General features: G+C 42.2%; 1 protein-coding gene across 3 annotated transcripts in view; it reads left to right on the forward strand.

Annotated features, from left to right (window-relative positions):
- The window catches only part of TOPAZ1 (testis and ovary specific PAZ domain containing 1), a 379,149-nt gene that overhangs the window by 132,979 nt on the left and 221,674 nt on the right, over nucleotides 1–24,496 (forward strand). For all 3 annotated transcript variants that reach the window (XM_029589384.1, XM_029589385.1, XM_029589387.1), the window contains one exon: nucleotides 11,514–11,639. In XM_029589384.1, the coding sequence (XP_029445244.1) occupies nucleotides 11,514–11,639 (126 nt within the window). The remainder of the gene's footprint in view (nucleotides 1–11,513; nucleotides 11,640–24,496) is intronic.

Here is a 24,496-nt window from a genome sequence, read left to right on the forward strand (position 1 = left end):
CCATACTTAACTGGAGGAGGGAGCACAAGGCTTTCAACACAGAGGTTGCTTTTCCAATCCAATTCTTTTCAAACAGCCTAACTAGGCCTTATCTCAGAGCATGGGACATGCTGTCCTACCAACTGCTGGAGACTGAGAATACTGGCAGACTGAAGGCAGCATGGGATCCTATGTAAGGTAACATTAGCAAGCCTGTTAATCCCTGTCTCCATTTGCTGATTAGAGGACATAACTCATGTATTTGGGCTGGTCTGGCTGGATTAAGAGGAATTGGTGGGCTGTGAAGCAGGCATTCAGCATCGAGTTCTGGAAGAACTTCTTCCCAAAACTGCCCAACAATATAGGATTCTTACCCAAATGAATGCTGGAGAAGATTTTAGTGTTTTAGCACATTTTAATGCTGACCTATCACTGCTGACTAGTATGGTAGTTGTACTACTCCAACTGTACTCTGTTATTCAGGTCCAGTTTTCTGGCTACTGGGGAACAGAAAGACAGATTCTTGTTGGCAAATCAACATGATCAAATAAACAAGGATCGCTGCAGGCTTGGAAGGCATTTCTAGACTCCAAAGCAGCCTGAAGACCTTGGTGCAGGGGTCTTTGTCCTTATGGATGTTGATTCCTATTGCCTTGCCAAGCTTGTCCAGGAATTTGGAGTATGAGAGGTCTTTTGGTGGTAAAGAATGCTGTAACGGATCAGATAGGGGATCTGTGTGAATCCCCATAGTCCCTTAGAACTGAGAGGCAAAGGGACACTATCCTATGACCCCAATGATGATGAAGACTATCGGGATGGAGTTGTTCGTCATCTCGGAGGGGAATATTCCCGAGGCATGTTCCTGACAGTGATGCCCTATACTCCTTCCTCAGAATGGCTAGTTTCATCCGCACAGAGGAATGGTTGGGATTAGATCTTGTCACTGGGATGAGAGACCAGAGGCACAATGGAGCATATTGGATCCAGAGTCTCCAAATTAAGTCCTCAATCTAGGAAGTGGGACAGAGATAAGGATGTCAACATGAAGGGAAGTAAATGCAGCGAATCACCTTTAGGGCCCTCTCAATGACTGTTCTTGCCTTGAGAGCATTATTGGGCCAGGGACTGGTGCTGATTGCATGGGGCGTAGTACATCGATGATTCAGAGACCTGATACACTGGAGAGAATAGCTGTTAGCTTAATCAAGAGCCGATGCAATAATGGTGTTAGGGCTTGGTGCATTGATGGGACTGATACTGACATAAGTTTTTGGTGGCAGCAGCTGCACCACTGGCTCCGATGCATGGCTTTTTCTTGTGTGCTGACAAACCCTGCAGGGTATACATTAATAACCTGCTGATCTCTGATCACAATGCTTTTACACCTTTCTCAACCTCGGCACTGCAGCAGATCTGGATACTGGCACCACAGAATGGGAAGCTGTGCTTGAGGAGCTCCTGCTAAGCTCGGCTCAGAAGGAGTCCAAGGAGGCTCTGTTCTGAGATGAGGAATAACTCCACCTTATCATAGATCTGTGAAATTCTTCCATCTTCAGGGCCTTTTTCCCTGGGACCTTGGTGACATCCAGCCACAGTCATAGCAGTTAGCTATGCCCTGGTCTGACCCTAGGCATTAGTAACAAATATCATGGCCATCAGCAGTGGATATTACAGCCACACACACATTTCTTGAAGCCAGCTGATGTGGCTTCCTTGGAGCTGGACAGTCTTTATACTTATTGTAATTTTTTTTTTTTTTTTTTTGTAGCATTGAAAAGTGCTATTGAGAGACTGTTGAGGCAGTGAAGCACCTTGAAGTGAATTTGAAGGAAAACGTAAAAAAAAACAAAAACCAAACTATAGAATACCAAAACAGATAAAAAGGGTGTGGAGGCTTGGACAAAAAAAACACCTGAGGTGAACACAAGATACAGAGAGGTTCCAATAAAAGCAAACGTAGTCCATGTGCCTATATGTAAAAAATCACCGAAGCTAATTATTTCCAAATTATCCCTAACAACTGAAAAGCAGGTTGTTAATATAAACAAAAAACACACTTTGAAATGTCTATATGCCAATGCCAGAAGTCTAAGAAGTAAGATAGGGGAGTTAGAGTGTATAGCAGCAAATGATGAGATTGACATAATTGGCATCACTGACTTGGTGGAAGGAGGATAACCAATGGGACAGTGCTATATCAGGGTACAAATTATAACGGAATGATAGGGAGGATCAACTTGGTGGGGGTGTGGCACTTTATGTCCGGGAGGGTATAGAGTCTAACAGGATAAAGATCATACAAGAGACTAAATGCTCATTAGAATCTATATGGGTAGAAATCCCATGTGTGTTGGGTAAGAGTATAGTGACAGGAGTATACTACCGTCCACCTAGACAAAATGGTCAGACAGATAAAATGCTAAGAGAAATCAGGGAAGCTAACCAATTTGGCAGTGCAATAATAATGGGAGATTTCAGTTACCCCAATATTGACTGGGTAAATGTAACATCAGGACTTGCTAGAGACATAAAGTTCCTGGATGTAATAAATGACTGCTTCATGGAGCAATTGGTTAGGAACCAACAAGAGAGGGAGCTATTTTAGATTTAATTCTTACTGGAACGCAGGATTTGGTGAGAGAGGGTAACGGTGGTGGGGCCACTTGGCAACAGTGATCATAACATGATCAAATTTAAACTAATAACTAGAAGGGGGACAATAAGTAAATCTGCAGCTCTAACACTAAACTTTCAAAAGGGAAACTTTGATAAAATGAGGAAAATAGTTAGAAAAAAACTGAAAGGTGCAGCTGCAAAGGTTAAAAGTGTTCAACAGGCATGGATATTGTTTAAAAATACAATCCTAGAGGCAAAGTCCATATGTATTCCACACATTAAGAAAGGTGGAAGGAAGGCAAAACGATTACCGTCATGGTTAAAAGGTGAGGTGAAAGAGGCTATCTTAGCCAAAAAAAATCCTTAAAAAATTGGAAGAAGGATCCATCTGAAGAAAATAGGATAAAACACAAGCATTGTCAAATTAAGTGTAAAACATTGATAAGACAGGCGAAGAGAAATGAAGTTGGCCATAGAGGCAAAAACTCATAATAAAAACTTTTAAAAATATATCCGAAGGAAGAAACCTGTGATGGAGTCTGTTGAACCATTAGATGACCGAGGGGTTAAAGGGGCTCTTAGGGAAGATAAGGCCATTGCAGAAAGACTAAATTAATTCTTTGCTTCTGTGTTTACTAATGAGGATGTTGGGGAGATACCAGTTCCGGAGATGGTTTTCAAGGGTGATGAGTCAGACGAACTGAACGAAATCACTGTGAACCTGGAAGATGTAGTAGACCAGATTGACAAACTAAAGAGTAGTAAATCACCTGGACCGTATGGTATGAATCCTAGGGGGTACTGAAGGAACTCAAAAATGAAATTTCTGATCTATTAGTTAAAATTTGTAACCTATCATTAAAATCTTCCATTGTACCTGAAGACTGGAGGGTGGCCAATGTAACCCCAATATTTAAAAAAGGCTCCAGGGGCGATCCGGTAACTATATGCCAGTGAGCCTGACTTCAGTGCCGGGAAAAATAGTGGAAACTATTCTCAAGATTAAAATCGTAGAGCATATAGAAAGACATGGTTCAATGGAACACAGTCAACATGGATTTACCCAAAGGAAGTCTTGCCTAACAAATCAGCTTCATTTTTTTGAAGGGGTTAATAAACATGTGGATAAAGGTAAACCGGTAGATGTAGTGTATTTGGATTTTCAGAAGACGTTTGACAAAGTCCCTCATGAGAGGCTTCTAAGAAAACTAAAAAGTCATGAGATAGGAGGCGATGTCCTTTCGTGGATTACAAACTGCTTAAAAGACAGGAAACAGAGAGTAGGATTAAATGGTCAATTTTCTCAGTGGAAAAGGGTAAACAGTGGAGTGCCTCAGGGATCTGTACTTGGACCGGTGCTTTTCGATATATTGGTATATATTTCGATATATTGGTATATGATCGATATATTGATATATGATCTGGAAAGGAATACGACGAGTGAGTTTATCAAATTTGCGGATGATACAAAATTATTCAGAGTAGTTAAATCACAAGCGAATTGTGATATATTACAGGAGGACATTGCAAGTCTGGAAGATTGGGCATCCAAATGGCAGATGAAATTTAATGTGGAAAAGTGCAAGGTGTTGCATACAGGGAAAAATAACCCTTGCAGTAGTTACACAATGTTAGGTTCCATATTAGGAGCTACCACCCAGGAAAAAGATCTAGGCATCATAGTGGATAATACTTTAAAATCGTCGGCTCAGTGTGCTGCAGCAGTCAAAAAAGCAAACAGAATGTTAGGAATTATTAGGAAGGGAATGGTTAATAAAACGGAAAATGTCATAATGCCTCTATATCTCTCCATGGTGAAGACTGCACCTTGAATTCTGTGTACAATTCTGGTCGCCACATCTCAAAAAAGATACAGTTGCGATGGAGAAGGTACAGAGAAGGGCAACCAAAATGATAAAGGGGATGGAAAAACTCCCCTATGAGGAAAGGCTGAAGAGGTTAGGGCTGTTCAGCTTGGAGATGAGACAGCTGAGGGGGGATATGATAGAGGTCTTTAAGATCATGAGAGGTCTTGAACGAGTAGATGTGAATCGATTATTTACACTTTCGAATAATAGGACTAGGGGGGCATTCCATGAAGTTAGCAAGTAGTACATTTAAGACTAATCGGAGAAAATTCTTTTTCACTCAATGCACAATAAAGCTCTGGAATTTGTTGTCAGAGTATGTGGTTAGTGCAGTTAGTGTAGCTGGGTTCAAAAAAGGTTTGGATAAGTTCTTGGAGGAGAAGTTCATTAACTGCTATTAATCAAGTTTACTTAGGGAATAGCCGCTGCTATTAATTGCATCAGTAGCATGGGATCTTCTTAGTGTTTGGGTAATTGCCAGGTTCTTGTGGCCTGGTTTGGCCTCTGTGGAAACAGGATTCTGGGCTTGATGGACCCTTAATCTGACCCAGCATGGCAATTTCTTATGTTCTTATAGTGCATGGGTGAGAACTCCCATGCATGCTCAGTAGAGCAAACCTGTATAATCTACGAGAGAAAGATCTATTCAGTACTGCCAAGTCACTCACATGTCATAGAAACATAGAATTGACAGCAGAAGAAGACCAAATGGTCCATCCAGTCTGCCCAGCAAGTTTCGCACTTTTTTTTTTCTCATACTTATGTTACTCTTGGCTCTTAGTAGCCTTTTAGTTCTATTTCTCTTCCACCCCCACCATTAATGAGAGAGCAGTGTTGGAACTGCATCTAAGTGAAATATCTAGCCCAATTAGGGGAAGCAACTGCCGCAATAAGCAAGCCACACCCTCGCCCACCTGCCCACCCAGACTAAATAATTCAGTCCTTGTTGGTTGTTGTCTGTATATATATCCACCTTTCTTCATTCCCCCTGCCATTGAAGCAGAGAGTTATGCTGGATATGCATTGAAAGTGAAGTATCAGTCTTTCTCCCCTGCCGTTGAAGCAGAGAGCTATGCTGGATATGCTTGAAGTATCAGTCTTTCTCCTCTGCCGTTGAAGCAGAGAGTTATGCTGGATATGCATTGAAAGTGAAGTATCAGGCTTATTTGGTTTGGGGTAGTAGCCGCTGTAACAGGCAAGCTACTCCCCGCTTTTTTGTGAATGCAAATCCTTTTTTCCACATTTCCTCTTGCCATTGAAGCTTAGAGCAATATTGGAGTCACATTAACCGTGTGTATGTTTATTGAATAAGGGTATTATCTCCAGGTAGTAGCCGTCATTCCCGTGAGCCACCCACTCTTCATTCACGTCTTCATTCATGCCTAATTCAACCCTGCTTGCTGACTAAGATCTTAAGATGTGTGCGCAGAACCAATCTATTATGAAAGAAACTGATGTAAAGTGGATAAATAACTATGGCTTGGAGCTCACTGACTCTGAAGGCTGAAGTGACTTCCACCAAAATGTGAATTTCATTGGGCCATTGATAGATTCCCTGGAGGAGAAAGCTTGGTCCAGAGCCTACTACAGCAGTATCAAACTTGAGACTGAAAAGTCTTGGTTTTCTTGGGTGACATGGCAGCAGAAGTGCCTGTATTGCTGGACAAGTATTGCAATGGTTCACTTTTTTTTTTTTAATCTATTAGAACCTACCAAGTGAAAGTTGATAATTATCCTATATCTATTGGAATTCCTCAAGTGGGTCTGCACTTATTGTGATTCTCTTTAACATTTATCTGGTTTGTAGCTTACTCAGTAATTTAGGAGTGGGCTACATACTGCATATGATGTTTCTCTCCTCTTATCCTCAACGATTGACAGTGCGTGAAACTTTGTGGGTCACTGCTTAAAACTGGTTTGAGAATGTATGTATGCTAATAAATTAGCCCTGAATATTGGCAAAACAAATGTAATGATACTAAGCAGATTCCCATCTGATGGCTTCCCCTTATCCTTTTAGTTTGAAGATTGGATAATAAAATGTTCATCCACAATAAAAAAAAAAAAAAAATTAAACATTTGGGGATACAACTTAAACCTGACTTATTAAAAGAACAAATGAGATCTGTCGAACAGGTGCTTTCATTAAGTTGTGTGCATTATGAGGGTTAAAACCCTATCACAAATACTGACTTTCAGTACTTTGGTAATTTCCAAATTAGACTGTTGTAGCTTGCTCTTTGTGGGTTTGCTTGTGTACATGCTAAAATGTTTACAAGTAGTACAAAATGCTGTTCAAGATTGCTGACAGGGGCTAAAATATCTGACCATATCACTCCAGTGTTACATATTCTATACTGGCTTCCCATACAGTGGAGAATCCAATTCAAGATTGTAATGCTAATTCATCTTGCACTGAGTAGTGACATTCCAGCAAGTGTCAGTTCTCTCCTTAAGCTATATAAGTCCCAATAAAATCTAAGGTCAGTAGATTGAAATCTGTGAGTAATTCCCCTATCTGATATGCATGCCTTGCTGAAACCAGAGAAAGGATGTTCTTTATAGCAGGCCCTACATTGTGGAACAGTTTGCCAGATGAATATGCAAAGCTATACCTATTTTAGAAATCAAATGAAAACTCTCTATTTTATACAGGCTTATAATAGCAGGACATGCTAAAAGTAAGCAATGGCTTTTGGTTATGGAAGAAGAATGTGGAATATTGATTGCAGTAATTTTATTTTCTGTAGATCCGAATGTGGTTTTTATTGTATTAGATTTTTAGTCTTAAGCATTTGTTTTTTGTTTTGTAGACTTTAATATATTTTTATCTCATTAGAAAAACAAATACATAAAACATCTCTCGTTTTATATGTATTATGTATATAAAACTGTTATCCGCCAAGTACTTCGGATTTTGCAGGTTATAAATGCATAAAATAAATAAATGTAGTTCCTATGCAAATTCTCCAGTGGAGCCTCCATGCCCAGTGGGATTGATTGCTTCAGCCATTGTTTGATCCTGAGAGGGTCATCTGGGTTGGCTAAACCCAAAGGTTCTGGAAATAAGTGGTTCTCTTTGGCTTCTATTTCATCAGGTGATGTTAGCAACAGATGTGTCCACCAGGAGGTGGGGGCACATAATGGTTTCTTCCGAACAGAAGGGATCTGGTTGGCGATGGAACATTTGTTTCAGATCAGCCTCCTGGAGCAATGACCTATCAGACATGTGCTGAAAACCTTTTTTGCACATCTCCTTTTGGGAAAGAGAATTCTGATCCAAACTGACAAAGTAATGATGTTTTACATGAACAAACAAGGGGGTACATGGTCATGGACCCTCTGCCCAGAATCTCTGAAAATTTCGGCATCGGTTTCCAGCCACAGAGCCTTACTATAAGCAGCCTACCTTCCTGGGTTCTCCAACATGATGGTACACTGTCTCAGCAGTTTTTTTTCCCACATGAGTGGTCTCTAGACCAATGAGTTTCAGACAGGTTGTTCAACCTCTGGGGTCACCAATGAATCAACTTGTTCACATCAGAGAATAGGAAAGTCGAAAAATTTGCTACATTCTTCAAAGCAAGTTCAGATCTGCAAGTCATGAGATCTTCTGTATGCCTTTCCTCTGCTTCCATTGATAGCGAGAATAGTGCAGAAGACACTCAAGGATTGGACATGCTTTATCCTCATTGCTGTAGCATGGTCCAGGCAAGTATGCTTCTCTTATCTCATCAGGTTTTCACTTAGTCCTCTGATCCCTCTGGGTTCTAATCCAACTTTGCTAACGAGAAAGGAGGGTCATCTGAACCTCCCTTCTCTCAATTTGACAGCATAGATATTGAGCGTTTGTTAAAGTCATCACTGTCCAAGTAAGTTGTTGATGTGATTTTGGCTAGGATGCCATCCCTCAGAAGAGCATTCACTGTTAAATGGAAAATATTTTCATCTTGGTGTTAAGAAGGTAGCCTGATCCCATTTGCCTGTGCGCCAAAGGATTTGCTTTTATACTTATTCTCTCTCTCAGTAAGTCATTGATTAAGGTGCATCTCAGTGTCATTGCTAGCCTGTACTTTACGGTCTTCACGGATGATGTATATTCCTTCAGTTTTGGATTGTCAATTACAAAGATTTAGAATAGAGCATTTTCTTTGAAAAGCCCACAGCTTTGAATTAGTATTCCATTGGAAGTAAGAGGTAAACTTGATCTTGGGAAGTTTAGGAAGAAACTTACAGCATTTCTTTTTAACTAATTTTTATTGAGTGAATTGTTTGTAATCATATCAGATGTAAAATGTTTATGTAGTATCATAGTATTTATGGAAATGTTTTTTACATGTTGCATTTTGATATGTTTCTATATTGTCTATGCAAAACTATGTATGTTGTAATCCACAAAGAAAGTCAAAGATCTGCGGAATATAAATAAATTAAATTGCAGCTTACCATGTTCTAGTGGATAGCAAGCCAATTTCCATATATCCTCTGATGTCAAAGTTCATGAGAGGCTCATGAAAGTCCTCCAGTGTCCTGGGATCTTGGCATAACTTAGTCTGCTTTCTTAAAGTTCCTCACCTGGAAAGTGATGGTGGTGATAGTCACTGTCAAGTTGGCTAGAATAGTCTAGTCTGTAAACTACAGTTACTGTTTCATTACTCTACAAACCTACAATTTTTCCACAACATAGTAGTACTTCGCACTCACCACAGGTTTCTACCAAAAATAGTTTTGGCCTTTCATCTCAGTCAAAAAGTGTGTTTTCTATGTTCTTTCCCAGAACTTATGTACAAAAGGGGGAAAAGGCCTTCCATTCACTGGAGTCTAAAAGGACTTTGGCCTATCTAAAGAGAACTCACATATCATCCAAGCATCTCAAATTTCCTCTCTTACAATCCTAATAGTCTGGGAATAACTGTTGCCAAGTGTACATTGTCCAATTGGTTAGCAGACTATAACACTGTCGAAGTGACCCTTGTGGCTGTGATGTGGTTGGTGCCACCTACTGAGCAATCTGGGTAGGCCTACGCTGGCAGCTGGCAGAGAATCCCATAGGCAGGATTGTCGGGAGCTTCACCTATACCAGCCACCTCCCATGCAGGTTGATCCCTTGGGTTCATGTGGCTGGCAGGACTTAGGTGGGTCCTTAAGGCTAATCTAAGTGAAGGTCCGATATGAGCAAGGTTCGTGGCAGACAGCAGAACAGGTAACAGGCCAGAGGTCAAGGCAGACAGCAAAATGGGTAACAAGCCAAAAGTTGAGGCAGGCAGCAGACAACGGAAGGTTGGGGTCAGGATCCAGGTAGTCAGGACAAGCAAGGAAGGGAAAAAGTAGGACCAGGAACGAGGACAGACAGGCAAGGAACCAGACAAGGAACAGAGCACAGTGGAGGTTAGAACAAGACAAGGAACACAGAGCAAAGCATAAGGCATGAATGAGACCAGGATAGCATCACGCACTGGAACACAAGGGCACCAGGAGATCTATTGATGAGGTGCTGGCTGGTTACAAAAGAATTCCTTATATACTCATGGAGTGTGATGTCATCAGCCAGAGCCACAGGAAGTCAAAGCTAGGGGACCCATAAAGGAAGTCCACATTTGCAGGAAGTTCTATCTTGGGACCTTGGAACAGCATGCTGTGGGAGTCTATGCCAGAGTTGCTTCAGATCAGAGGTGAGGGGCTTAACACAGATTATATCATATATTTGCTATTCTCTGGCTAGCCTCTAGATCAGTCTGTCAAGGCTCATCAACTAAGAGCCATGGGTACCTCAGTGGCTCACCTAAGAGCTGTCCTCATTGAATACATCCGCAAAGCTTTAATCTGGTTGTCCGTTCACACCTTATTAGCCCATTACTATCTAGACAGTCTATCGAGAAGTGATAGTAACTTTGGATATGCAGTTTGGTGCAGTCTGTTCTCCCAGTAGTCCATTCTTCATCAGAGGGAATGGGGTCCCTGTTGCTTTTTCAATAAGGGCTCCACCTCACAACCATCAGTTTGTGACTCCCCACGTGTCATTGCTAATTCAGCTCTGGTTGTCGATGGAGAAAACAAGTAGGGCTGAATTAGCCATGACATGGGAGGAATTTTAAACTGAGTGTTGTGAGGAAGAGCAGTATGAATTAGCCATGCTTAATACATGCCTGTCTCTGGAGAGTCAACTATCTAGCTAAAGCTAAACTCTACAATCTGTGAGGCCCACAAGGTGGCATGAATGTGGAAACCCCTGCACATGATCAGTAGAGCAAAAGCTCTAAGCTAGGAAAGAATGGCTCATTCAGCACTGTTGGATAACATCACCCATATGTCTGCTTGTCCTCTGAGAAAGAGTTGCTTACTTGTAATAGGTGTCCTGCAAGGAAAGCAGAAAGTAAGTCCTCCAAAACCCACCCACCTGTCTTTGGAGTTTCCAAGTCTAAGCTAAATTATAAACTGAAGGGGCCTCCATGTGGATGTGTGGCAGTATAGCATGCTGTACATGCCCAGTAGGGTATGTTTAAACTTTCTAGAAACTTTGGAATCAAATTTCCTTGCTAGGATCTATCTGTTGATATCACCCATGTTTGAGGGCTGACATCCTGCTGTTCTCACAGAACATCTGCTATAGGTAAGCAACTCTGCTTTCTCTCCATGCCCATCCACTTCCCATGTTGTAAACACCACCTCTCCAGCATACCTTACTCTGGCTGTCCCAAGGAACAAAAGCCTGGCTCAGGAATCAAACCAAGTTTTTCAGCATGCTGTCAAGCTATTGGACTAGTTCCCACAATATGATATTTTAACTTTGATTTCTACAGTGCAGGCTTTTCTTATGCATATGGTACAATTCAGTCACATCCTGTTTACTAACATTGAGAACCAAAGCTCTGTACAGCAGGGTAGTCCATTTGTGGGGGCATGCATTTTTAAAGAACCTTGAGTTAAAATAAATAATTTAAAAAGCAGTTATAAAGTAGCTCCTTTTATAGAAAGAAAAAATGGTAGATATGCTTTGTAGTAACCCTTGTGTTTTTGTTTTTGGGAAATACTGCATTCTTCCTCCATCAGTCCTATTTGCCAGTATCAAAGACTGCGCTCCCCACAGGATACTGCAATATTTATTTCAACACTGTACGAGGCTGCTGGAGGCGAAATTGCTGGTATCTCCATGTTCCAAAGCAAGGAGATGAAAAGGTAAAAAAAAAATCCTGAAACATGCAATATTTAGCCTCTTTATTTACCTCTTTCTACTACAGTAGGGAAAATCTTTTCTGTTTGGTTCGGTAATATTCTGTAAAGTTCTTTTGATTTTTTCATGTTTTTGGTACATTTCACATACCAGTCTGACATTAAAGAAAAACATGCAAGTGTTGTACTGTCCATGAATATATATATATAAATAATAGAGATGTGAATCGTGTCCTCGATCGTCTTAACGATCGATTTCGGCTGGGAGGGGGAGGGAATCGTATTGTTGCCGTTTGGGTGTTTAAAGTATTGTGAAAATCGTGAGCCGGCACACTAAAACCCCCTAAAACCCACCCCCGACCCTTTAAATTAAATCCCCCACTCTCCCGAACCCCCCCCCCAAATGCCTTAAATTACCTGGGGGTCCAGCGGCGGTCCGGAACGGCGGCGGTCCGGAATGGCCTCCTGCAATTGAATCGTGTTGTCTTCAGCCGGCGCCATTTTTCAAAATGGCGGCGCAAAATGGCGGCGGCCATAGACCAACACGATTCGACTGCAGGAGGTCGTTCCGGACCCCCGCTGGACTTTTGGCAAGTCTTGTGGGGGTCAGGAGGCCCCCCCAAGCTGGCCAAAAGTCCCTGGGGGTCCAGCGGGGGTCCGGAAAACGATCTCCTGCCGCGAATCGTTTTCCGTACTCAAAATGGCGCCGGCAGGAGATCGACTGCAGGAGGTCGTTCAGCGGCGGTCCGGAACCCCCGCTGAACGACCTGCAGTCGATCTCCTGCCGGGATCAGGGCCCTCGAGGAGTGAGTACTGGTTCCAGACTGTCACCTGAAAAAACAAGGAGAGAGCGAGGCCCCCGAGGAGTGGGTGCCTCTGGTAAGTTCGGGGAGGCAGAGTAGCTTAGGTAGCGAAACCCTTGCTAACTCGATGTGTTAGCAAATTCCAAGACCTTAAATATCCTTCGCGGGTGACTTCATCTTTGGGGGACGCCCCCGAGGTTCGCGCCAATGCCGGTACTTCAATCGGGGCCGCGCGCGCACCCGCCCCTAGGCCTCCAGGAAACATGGCGATTGCAGCATTGGGCCAGTCCAGGAACGCCCGAGGGTCCTTGGCAAATGGACGCCGCAGTAGCCAATCTTCCCGCGGACGGAGAGGGAGGGGCCAAGGAGGTAAGGAGGGCAGAGAGAGGGCGTCGGGCACAACATCTCTTACCTTCCTCAGTCTCTCTTCATTTCAACCTACAGATACGCTTCCCATTCTATCATTGAATTAAGCCCCCGCAGTATTAACGTGTTCCATTGAAAAATGAACCTTTGTTCATATTGTCGCAAAATCTGTGAAATATTTCCCCCTCAAGGGCAAGGGACCTGTCTCAATACATAAAACTTAGTTACTTCCCTCACTATCCCATCCTCAAATATACCTAGCCAACCCTATTATATGCTAGTTAGCCCTTTCCTGTTCAATAAGGGTGTTAAATAACTGACTTGTGTATGCATGAATCAAGTTATTGAATAGGAAAGGGCTAACTAGCATATAATAGGATTGGCTAGGTATATTTTAGAGGATGGGATAGTGAGGGAAGGGTAGTTTATAATATAAGGTGAATGATGTATGGATGTGTATGAATGGTTGAGTGAGGGTTGATTGAGGTATAAACAGGGTGTGTTTTATGGGATAGATGGGGTTTTTTGAAAAGGGTTATTATAAATATTAACTTTTGATAGAAAAAGATTTATTTAATAAATGAGTTAAAGATTTTCTACATTAAAAGAAATATTTTTTACATTTTTGTGAATGTTAAATAAATATTATATCATTGAAATAAAAGCTGTGTGATAAGTCACGTTGGTGGATGTGTATAGGAATCACGTTGGTGGATGTGTATAGAAATCAATTAGAAAAGGAAGAGAGTGCTTTTATCCCACTCTGTTTTTAGAGTGTTGTTTATGATATATATTCTGTATATCATGGTGGAGGGAGAGAGAATTGCCGTGCAAAATTTCTCTTGTTTCCATCTTATGCCAGCCATTGCTTTTCTCTCTGTGCCTAGGACCAGTGGGCTAGAGAAAACTTGCAAGTGCTGGAAAAATTAAGGCAGTTCTACCTTCTCTTTCTCGACTTCACAGTATTTGGAAAATAGACACAGCACAAGGGGATTCTGTTTCTCCATCAAAAAGTAGGGCTGAATTAGTCATAACACATGAGGGTGACATCTGATAGTAACAAACAGACCCATCTCTCCGAGCTCAGTAAAAGTTTGAACATGTGCAATGATTCCTACACATGTGCTGCCTCGGTCAGTGTTTTGTCCAGGCTTCTGCATGTATATATGACCCTGTTGATATTTTTCTGTATTTTCTTCTCTGCCTTAAGAACATAAGAAATTGCCATGCTGGGTCAGACCAAGGTCCATCAAGCCCAGTATCCTGTTTCCAACAGGGGCCAAACCAGGCCACAAGAACCTGGCACGTACCCAAACTCTTATGAAGATCCCATGCTACTGATGCCAGTAATAGCAGAGTCAACTTGATTAATAGCAGTTAATGGACTTCTCCAAGAACTTCTCCAAACCTTTCTTAAACCCAGCTACACTAACTGCCTTAACCACATCCTCTGGCAACAAATTCCAGAGCTTAATTGTGCGTTGAGTGAAAAAGAATTTTCTCCGTTTAGTCTTAAATGTGCTACTTGCTAACTTCATGGAGTGCCCCCTAGTCCTTCTATTATCCAGAAGTGTAAATAACTGATTCACATCTACACGATCAAGACCTCTCAAGATTTTTAAATACCTCTATTATAACCCCCTCAGCCATCTCTTCTCCAAGCTGAACAGACCTAAACTCTTCAGCCTTTCCTCATAGGGGAGCTGTTCCATCCACTTTATCATTTTGGTCACCCTTCTCTGTACCCTCTCCATCACAACTATATCTTTTTTGAGATGCAGCGACCAGAATTGTACACAGAATTCAAGGTGTGGTCTCACCATGGAGCGATATAGAGGCATTATGATATTTTCCGTTTTATTAACCATTCCCTTCCTAATTCCTAACAATCTGTTTGCTTTTTTGTCTGCTGCAGCACATTGAGCCGATTATTTCAAAGTATTATCCATTTACAGTTTTTTCCACTGTCTTGGCAGCCCCTCAGCACTCAGGAGAGACTTTTTTTTTTATGTCCAGGGCCCTGTTTTGTGGAACTCTCTGTCAAAGTCTTAAGGAAGCGTCTTCTCTGCTAAAATTTAGGAAACTCTTAAAAACCTTTCTATTTTCTCAGGCTCATGCTTAATGTGAATGCAGCAGGGAGTAGACTTTGATATGCACTAATGTATAAGATCAGAGGGCATGGGGCATGTCCATGGCGGCGGCATGAGTGCATGTTTTTTTTCTTGAGCTCCCTAGGACTCAGCCAGGTTCCCCCACTTAAACCTAACCGTGATCTTTTTAACTTATTGCAGCGGGGTGCTGAACGGCATGCGCGTCTTTTTTTCTTTTCTTACTCTTCCTTGCCCGACTGGGATGACGAGCCGCGCCCGAGAGACTCGGCAGCACAAAATGGTAGCTGAAGGCCCCAGAGCGGAAGGCCTTGCCAAAACCGTGATCAAAGAGCTGGCCCGTGCTGTCTCTGCTGCCCTCTTGGATTAGCTTCAGCTGATTCAGTCATCTATGGATGAAATCCGCAATAAAATGGAGAATTTTGCCTCGGCCCTGACCGTTGCACAAGCCACATTAGATGAACACACAGAGCGGCTGACAGGTCTGGACTCCCATGTGGGCGAGCTGGGAAAACACTGCCAGCTTATCGAGGAAATGTTGGACAACCTAGAAAATCGGAGCAGACGAAACAATCTGTGCATCATTGGGGTTCCTGAGGAGATGTCTGGTGAGGAGTTAATGTGCCTTTTTGAGCAGCCAATCCCGTAGCTTTTGCACCTTGATCTTCACCTTTGCCCTATCCTAATTGAAAGGGTGCATCATCTTGGGCCTGGATGTCCGAACATGAAACTACCCCAGCAGGTGATTGCGACATTTCTTAACTACACCGATAAAACAAGAATCCTGCAGGCATATCAAGCCGAAAAGGAGCTGATATTCCGAGAGGCAAAGCTGTTGATTTTTCCTGATTTCTGTAGCAAGATGCAGGCAGCGAAGTGCAAATTTTCACCGTATTGCACTTGGCTGCACCAGAAAGGAATCAGAGTAGTTAAATCACAAGTGGATTGTGATACATTACAGGAGGACCTTGCAAGACTGGAAGATTGGGCATCCAAATGGTAGATGAAACTTAATGTGGACAAGTACAAGGTGTTGCATATAGGGAAAAATAACCCTTGCTGTAGTTACACGATGTTAGGTTCCTTATTAGGAGCTAAGACCTAGGAAAAAGATCTAGGCATCATAGTGAATAATACTTTAAAATCGTCTGCTTAGTGTGCTGCAGCAGTCAAAAAAGCAAACAGAATATTAGGAATTATTAGGAAGGGAATGGTTAATAAAATGGAAAATATCATAAAGCCTCTGTATCTCTTCATGGTGAGACCGCACCTTGAATTCTGTGTTCAGTTCTGGTCACCGCATCTCAAAAAAGACATAGTTGCGATGGAGAAGGTACAGAGAAGGGTGACCAAAATGATAAAGTGGATGGAACAGCTCCCTTATGAGGAAAGGCTGAAGAGGTTAGGGCTGTTCAGCTTGGAGAAGAGACGGCTGAGGGGGGATATGATAGAGGTCTTTAAGATCATGAGAGGTCTTGAACGAGTAGATGTGAATCGTTATTTACACTTTCGAATAATAGAAGGACTAGGGGGCATTCCATGAAGTTAAAAGTTAGACTAATCAGAGAAAAATCTTTTTCACTCAATGCACAATAAAGCTCTGGAATTTGTTGCCAGAGGATGTGGTTAGTGGAGTTAGTGTAGCTGGGTTCAAAAAAGGTTTGGATAAGTTCTTGGAGGAGAAGTCCATTAACTGCTATTAATCAAGTTTACTTAGGGAATAGCCACTGCTATTAATTGCATCAGTAGCATAGGATCTTCTTAGTGTTTGGGTAATTGCCAGGTTCTTGTGGCCTGGTTTGGCCTCTGTTGGAAACAGGATGCTGGGCTTGATGGACCCTTGTTCTTAGATTTTCTCTTCTATTCCCAGCTCGCTAAAAGGTATTTCACCAGGGCACATCTAAATTACTTTCATCAGTCCAGGAAGCCAAGGAATACCTGGACCACCTCCCGGGTTAAAATGATGTATTGATACTTCCACTCTGGTCAGTTGGATCTCAAATTTTAACAGGTCAACAGCGTTATCACAGCCATGTACCATATTCAACCTAGCCATTGAGCTGCATGACACTGGGACCATCTCCTTTTGTTTTGATGCTCTCTGTCTCACTGATTTCTTTGCTCTGGACATGCGGATCCTGAATTCTGGCAAGGCAAAAAGTATTGTCACATCTATGCGCCTTTTTCCATACAGTCGTGGGGTTGCATGATGCTGGAAACATTTGTCTTTATTTTGACGCAAGCTCTAATCCCCAATGCCTTTGCTCTGATTACTCGGTTCATGTCTCTTAGCAAGGCCAAGGATGCTGTCACATCCATGCACCATTCTTCATACAACCATCAGAGGGTATATCTCAGATCCATTTGTTTTAGTTTTGTCATCCCCCACCCCTTTTTTTCCTTCTCCTTTCCCCTTTATTACCTTTCTCTAGGTACCCAGTGTACTATTGGGTTGTAGTTGCGGGGAATCTTGTCAGGCCCGGGAGACCTCTGCCAGGTGTGGGTGCCTCTGCCGGCAAGGGAGGAATTAACCACTCCTTTGTTGACATAGTAGGGGAGTGCCCCCACCTGGGTTGGGGTTAGAGAGTTTGAGAGTTCTTCATAATGGGGTTTTACTGGTATGTTAAGTGTTTGTGTATGAATGGATGTGATTAGATATGTATGAATGTGGGCTTAGTCAAGCAAAGCATCATGGTTTTTCATATGGGCCTATGCTGCAAGAAGGGGGGAGTGGATCTATGCTCGGGGATCCCTCCCTCCAGGTTCTATCATCTCTTGTCTTGGTTGTATGTCATTGCTGCTTTTTATGTCTAATCTTATATTTTCTTCCATTAATGTTGCTGGACTTCACTCTCTGATCAAAAGGAAAAGCTCCTCACTGACCTTTGCAAGGAACTCACATGGCATTTCTTCAGGAGACACATCTAGATGACAGAACACAAGAAACTACAGCATGAGTGGGTTGGACATTGTTTTTTCTCCTCCTCCTCCTTATGACAGAGAGGTGTGGCTATCCTTATCCACAAATCTGTTTTTTTTCCAGAAAGAAAAGTGCTATTCCGACCCCAGTGGTTGTTTTGTTACTGTGATGGGCTCAAAATAGTTTTGGTAAATCTTTATGCTCCTAATGTATACTCTCATGCTTTTTTTTCTAATCTCCTTGCTAAACTCGCAGCCTAGGATGGTTACAACCTAATAGTGGGCGGGGATTTCAGTGTTGTTGATAACCCTCTCGTAGAGTGTAAACCGGCTAAAACTCCAAAGAAGAGTCCAGTCAAGATGGCACCTGCATAAGTCCACGCAGACTACTCAGCTCCATGGTGAAATTTTGTTCCGAGTTCTTTCTTATTTCTGCAGCCTATTTGGAAATTTCTTTTTATAAACATGCCTCACATAAAAAGAAAGGCACAGGTTCATGAGATTTTTATCTAGACTCCTACATCTGATGGAAGGCAACTGCGGATTGAGGAGGCATTTGCGAGGGCCGTTGCATCAAGACCGGAGGGAGGAGCCCCTGACGTAGTCGACGAGGGGCAGACGCCGACCGCCCTGGCTGAGGAAACATCCCTCAGCTCTGGGGCGCCTAGAACTCCCAGCCCGCTGTTTGGACCTCCCAAAAGAACGGAGGAACTTCTGGGAAGGCCAGCTACCCCAGTTACCTCACTGACCTCAGTTGCCACGAGAATTGGCAGCGAAATGCTGAGCAATTCAGAAAGCCCATTGCAGGGCTCTGCGAGCCGGAGAGACGAGGATCAATGGGAAAGAAATCCAGACGCTGGCAGGAGAGACCTCCTGGAGATAGGAGGAAAAGTTTTGGATACCTGTGAGGTGTATAAGATGAGCATACCAGCAGAAATAACTTTGGAAGAGATTTGGAAACTTTTATTAACCATGGATAAATCTATTAATACACTTACAGTGATGTTAAAAGAAAATGTCAGTAAAATCCAGTGCCTTGATAATAAAATAACATCAATGGAAACATCCATGAAAGAAATGGAGTCTGAAATAAAGAATGTTAAAGACGTTCAGGTTAACTTAATCAAATCAGAAACTTTACAGTCAAATAAAATGGAGGCATTGGAAAATGTGATGAGGAGGCCTAATTTAAGGTTTCTGAATTTCCCCAAGTCCCGACTGATACCACGTAAAGATTTGTTTAAAAGCTACCTGACAAATATTTTGAAAATTCCAGAGACTGATATTCCTGCAATATCAAAAATTTATTACATACCATCGCCTAAGGATAGCAAGGAAACTGGGGCACAAGGATTAGAGGAGGCTTCTTCTTTAAATTTATCCAAGATGTTGGAAAAGTCATTCGAAATGCCTATTGAGACCAGAGCAAGTCTCCTGGTGACTTTTACTTTTATATCTGAAAGAGACTCAGTACTCAGACTTTTCTTTCGAAACTCTGCTCAGCAATTTCATGGCCAGGTAGTGCGAGTCTTCCCAGATATTGTGAAAACAACTCAGGAGAGAAGAGAGAAATTTCTTGGTATGAGAAATGAGGTAGTGAATAGGGGAGCAAAATTTAACTTACGTTTCCCATGTAAATGCATCATTGTCTTTCAAAATCTAAATATATCTTTGCAGAACCAATGCATCTACGTGAGTATCTAAACTCACACTCCTAGTAAATTTCTCCAGGGGGGGGATAGGCTAGTATAGAGATAACAGTGGGAATATTATGTGTATCTGTTTAATATTAGTATTTCCTTTAAAATATCTGCTTCTTTAACATCTTGACTCCTCTCCATCTTATGATATTCAGAGATGTATAATTTCTATTCTGTAGCTCTAATGTAATCAAAGTGAGGATACAATAATTTTGTTTCAAACTGTATCGGAAAACCCAGCGTGTCTCTTCAAGCCAATACTAGTTTACCTTCACCTCAAATAATCCAACGCAGTGGTAGAACATCCATAAGCATTCATATTATAATGACCTTCATAATAGGCATCATCGTAGTTGCAACTATGGATGTTCTACCACTGCGTTGGATTATTTGAGGTGAAGGTAAACTAGTATTGGCTTGAAGAGACACATAATTTCTATTCTGAACATGGATTTAATGTGAATTGTTAATTTCTTTTCTTTTTTTTCTCTGTATTTTTCTGAGAACATTGTTTCAGATGTTATTATTGTTGAATATTCAATAAAAATAAAATTTAGAAAAAATAAAAACACCCAAAGAAAAATCAAGCTGATTTGATGGTAGGCTTCCTATTCCAGGTACTGCGTCTCATTGATACATGGCCCACGTTACACCTAGAGGATCGGGAGTACACCTTTTATTCTCATGTACACAATGTATATTCTCTCTTGGATTATATTCTTATTTCTGAAACTCTGTTTAACAAGTTAGTAGCTAGTGAGATTCACAATGTCCTCTTTTCAGATCACGCTGTGGTCCTTGTCATGCTTGAATTGACCCCCACTTCCCCTGGCCCAATGTGCTGGTCTATCTCCTTATCTCTACTAGGATAAGCGCTTTGCTGTCTATCTGCAAGATAAATGGAAGGAATATGCTGAATTTAACTCAACTCCTGGAATTGATCCCATCCTTTTTTGGAATGCAGCTAAAGCAGTCATAAGGGGCCATATCTTAGCTTATCATACTTGCCTCAAGCGTGACAGGAATTCAGCCATGTTAACTCTTACAAAATAAATTATGGAACTGCGCCGGGCTCACATAAAGGATCTCAGCCAAGCATCTAGGGCTCAATTGGAAGAAGCCCGGAGAAAACGTAATTCTTACCTTTATGCTAAAGCCCATCAGAATATACAATTCCTCAAGTACAAGTTATACTAATGGGGTAATAAATCTGGGAAATTGCTGGCTAGATTGGGGACATCTACTGGCTGCTCCAAGAGGCTCATTTCTCGCATCCAGACTGAATCTATGAATCTCACTACTACTTCAGCTCTATCAGATGCTTTTGTTGGCTTCTATAAATCGCTTTACACGGCTGAGCCTGAGAATGAGCAAGCATATCAGTCTTTTTTTTCAGGAGTTACGTGTGCGGGGGCTGCGTGACCAAGCGCGGGAAATACTCTCGATGCCCTAAAAGAGGATGAAATTCACGCTGCAATCCACAACCTGAAGCTTTTAAAAATGCCTGGGCCCAGACGGCCTTGGGCCAGAGTTTTATAAATTACTTCTTACCCTTATACCATGGAGAGATATGTTTCTTGCGGTGCGGGACCGGGGTGAATTTGAGAGAGGCCAGAATCTTGCTACAATTGTACTCCTCCCCAAGCCCGGAAAAGATACCACTCTCATTTCATCTTACAGACCCATTTCTCTTTTCAACCAAGATATTAAGGGGTAGATTTTTAAAGCCCTGCGAGCGTAAGTCCTGCAGGAGTTACGCGCGCAGGGCACATGCGTGCCAGCTCGCGCAAAGGCCCGGGGCTTTGCTTGGGGAGGCGTGTCGGGGGCGGTGCAGCGTTCAGGGGCGTGTCTGGGGGGGCATGGCGGCAGTCTGGGGGCGGGGTCGAGTGCCTCCGGCACAGCGGCCGGAGATGCGTGCAAGTTACACCTGCCAGAGGCAGGCGTAACTCAACGAAATAAGTTAGGGCTGGGGGATGAGTTAGATGGGGGAAGGGAGGGAAAGGTGGGGGGGACAAAAAAAAAAGTTCTCTCCGAGGCCGCTCGGTGCGCGCAGGCTGCCGATTTTGTGCAGCCTTGTGCGCGCCGACCTCAGATTTTAAAAGATACGCGCAGCTATGCGCGTATCTTTTAAAATCCAGCGTATTTTTGTTCGCACGCACATTTTTTAAAAATCTGCCCCTAAACATTTAGCAGCTATTTTAGCACAATGTGTTATTTCTATCATCCAGGAAATTGTAGTTTCAGACCAAACTGGGTTTATCAAGGGAAGGCTCTCCAATTCTAATCTTTTAAAATCCGTGTTGGCAGCCCTTTTTCCTAACACAGCAGATAGTAATAACCTCCTAGTTAGTCTAGACATTGAGAAGGATTTTGATCGTGTGGAATGGCCCTATCTGTATCGGATCTTAGAGGGCTATAATTTCGGGGCTTCATTTTTATCTTAGGTTAAACTGCTGTACAACCAGCCACAAGCACAGCTCTTGGTTAATGGGACCCTTTCAGAGTCCTTTGTCCTGGGTCGGGGCACGTGACAGGGGTGCTCCCTGTCCCCTTTGTTGTTTGACCTCACCCTAGAGCCTCTCGCCCTTAAATTGCGGGCTCTTCATCCTTTTTCTGGCATCAAATTTTATAGAAAACGGGTCAAAGTGAGTCTCTTTGCGGACGGTATGCTGCTGTATTTGGGAAACCCTGAAGAGTGCTTAGTGACCATCAGTCAGTTTGGGTCCTTTTCTGGTCTCTTAATCAATTACAATATATCATTGGCATTTCCCATATCCCCCTGCTCGCCATACAATTGGGTCGGCCCTTTTCTGCTAGTCTGAGCTAGCTCTTCTTTCTGATAATTGGGGATTCATGTTTTAAACATTGACTCTGCCTTGAAATATATTAAGACTTTTTTACAGAAATGGAAAGCCCTCCCTCTCTCTGTCTCCAGTCGCTGTGCTTTAGTTAAAATGATTATTCTCCCCAAACTTCTATACCCGCTACAAATGTTGCTGCTCTGGCTCAAACTCTCTACCATACATGCATTTTAGATCTATGGTGGGGTCATTTATATGGTACAATCGCCCAGCTCGAGTGAGCTACGACATTCTCTGGTTGACACGAGAGTGGGATGGGGTTGCCCTCCCTGACTTACAAATCTATTAAGTAGTGTGCCTGCTCTGCTATATACAAGAGGGGTATTGCATTGGCCAAAGTTCAATCTAAGGGCCTATTGGCTGATTGGACCATACTCTATTCTCCGATTAACTTGGTTCATCTCAGCTCTGGCAGAATGTGCTCCTTGAGGGTTTCTGGATTCTATCTCACTGCAATGCGCAAAGCCTGGAGGTGATGGAGGGGGATGATGGGCTGGAATGTAGCTGTCTCACCCTTTTTGCATCTTGTGGGTAATTCAAATTCTTTACCTGGTTTGCCACTCCACTGTATTTCTGGAGTGGGCGCGCAAATGGATAACACTGTTAGATTCCGAGTCAGTTGAATGAGCCAAACTGCCTTTTTTTCTTCGAACAATTACGAGAGGAGTGGGAGATTCCAAGGCATTTTTTTACCTATCCCCAGACTCTCACCACTATTGCCTTGCTATTAGCCAAAATGACATCTCCCTTGTTACCCCCACTATTTCCGAAGATGATATTTTAGATGCCTCAACCAAATTCAATAAATTTGCAGTATGGGGCAGATATCTATCTCCTTTCTGATCTGCCTGCTCCATGCTTGGCCTGCCTTGCTGCTAATTGGAGTGTGGATCTAGACACTGAGATTTCATCGCACTTATTGTCCTGTGCTTTTAAATTGATATATCAGCACTATCTTGCAGCTTCCATGCGGGAAATTCAGTTCAAACTTTTACATAGAATCTATATCACTAGGGTTTGAAGCCTTCTAATGAAACTGAGATTCAGATGGCCCTGGCAGATCTTTGTCATATGTTACTGGTTTTTGTAAATTGCAGCCCTTTTGGCGCTATGTTACCACCTATCTGGACAGGTTACTTGGTTGCCTCATCACTTGGTCGGGGAAGTTCTTTTTCTTATGCTTGTGGGATAAGCAGGACCTCATTCCACAGGGGGGTAGAAAATTTCTTGCAGTAGCTATCCTTTTGGTTAAAAAGGTCATCCTCGCTAACTAGAAGTTGGATGAGGTATCCTCTTTTACACAATGGAAAGTATTGATGTCCCATACTATGCGCATGGAATCTTTTCGGAGAAGGGAGCTGGCATCTTACAAGGCATTCAGAACCTTGAAAGGTTATTTTCTTTGTTGGCACTAAGTGCTTCAGGACTTTATATGATTTTCTAATTGCTTTTTTTTTTTCCTTTTTTTTCTTTTATCCTTCTTGTCCTGTTCAGTTCTTGATGTGTGGTGTCTTCGATGGACGTGTGAATATGTGAGAATGTAGGCGTGAATGAGGTGTAATTGTTTGTTTTCATAGGTTGATACCTATGTTTTGGGAGGAATTATTTGAAAAAATTTGGGTCATTATGTTCTGAGTATAACCAATATTGTGGCATTTTTCTTGGATTCATCTCATAGCTGTTACAAGTTCGCCCTCAGGTCTGTTTTGTTTCTTTGACCCAATAAAGAGAATTAAAAAAAAAAAAAAAGCAAAAAACCAGAGGTGTAGTACTGATTCTAAATTAAATGACTATTAATGTAGTCAAAGTAAGGTATTTTATTTTTTTAAATGTCTGTTTTATTATTTGTTTTTATGAATGTTTCTTGTAAACTGCTTAGTAATTTGATTTGCAGTATTTAAATTTTTAAATAAATAAGTGCTACCCCTTGAAAAAACAAAATAAAACATTAAATTGTCAGAGTCAGATGTCTGGGGAGAGGCCCAAGAAGTAGTTAGTAATCAGTGGCTTCAAGTTGTGTATCTGCAAGCATCACAGATACCCATAAAATCTGCTATAGATGTTTGGGCTTGGACCTTGACAAGGCAAACTGCTGCAGTTTTTGTA

The sequence above is a fragment of the Rhinatrema bivittatum genome, chromosome 2 (assembly GCF_901001135.1).
Source record: "Rhinatrema bivittatum chromosome 2, aRhiBiv1.1, whole genome shotgun sequence".
In the NCBI taxonomy this organism is placed as follows: domain Eukaryota; kingdom Metazoa; phylum Chordata; class Amphibia; order Gymnophiona; family Rhinatrematidae; genus Rhinatrema; species Rhinatrema bivittatum.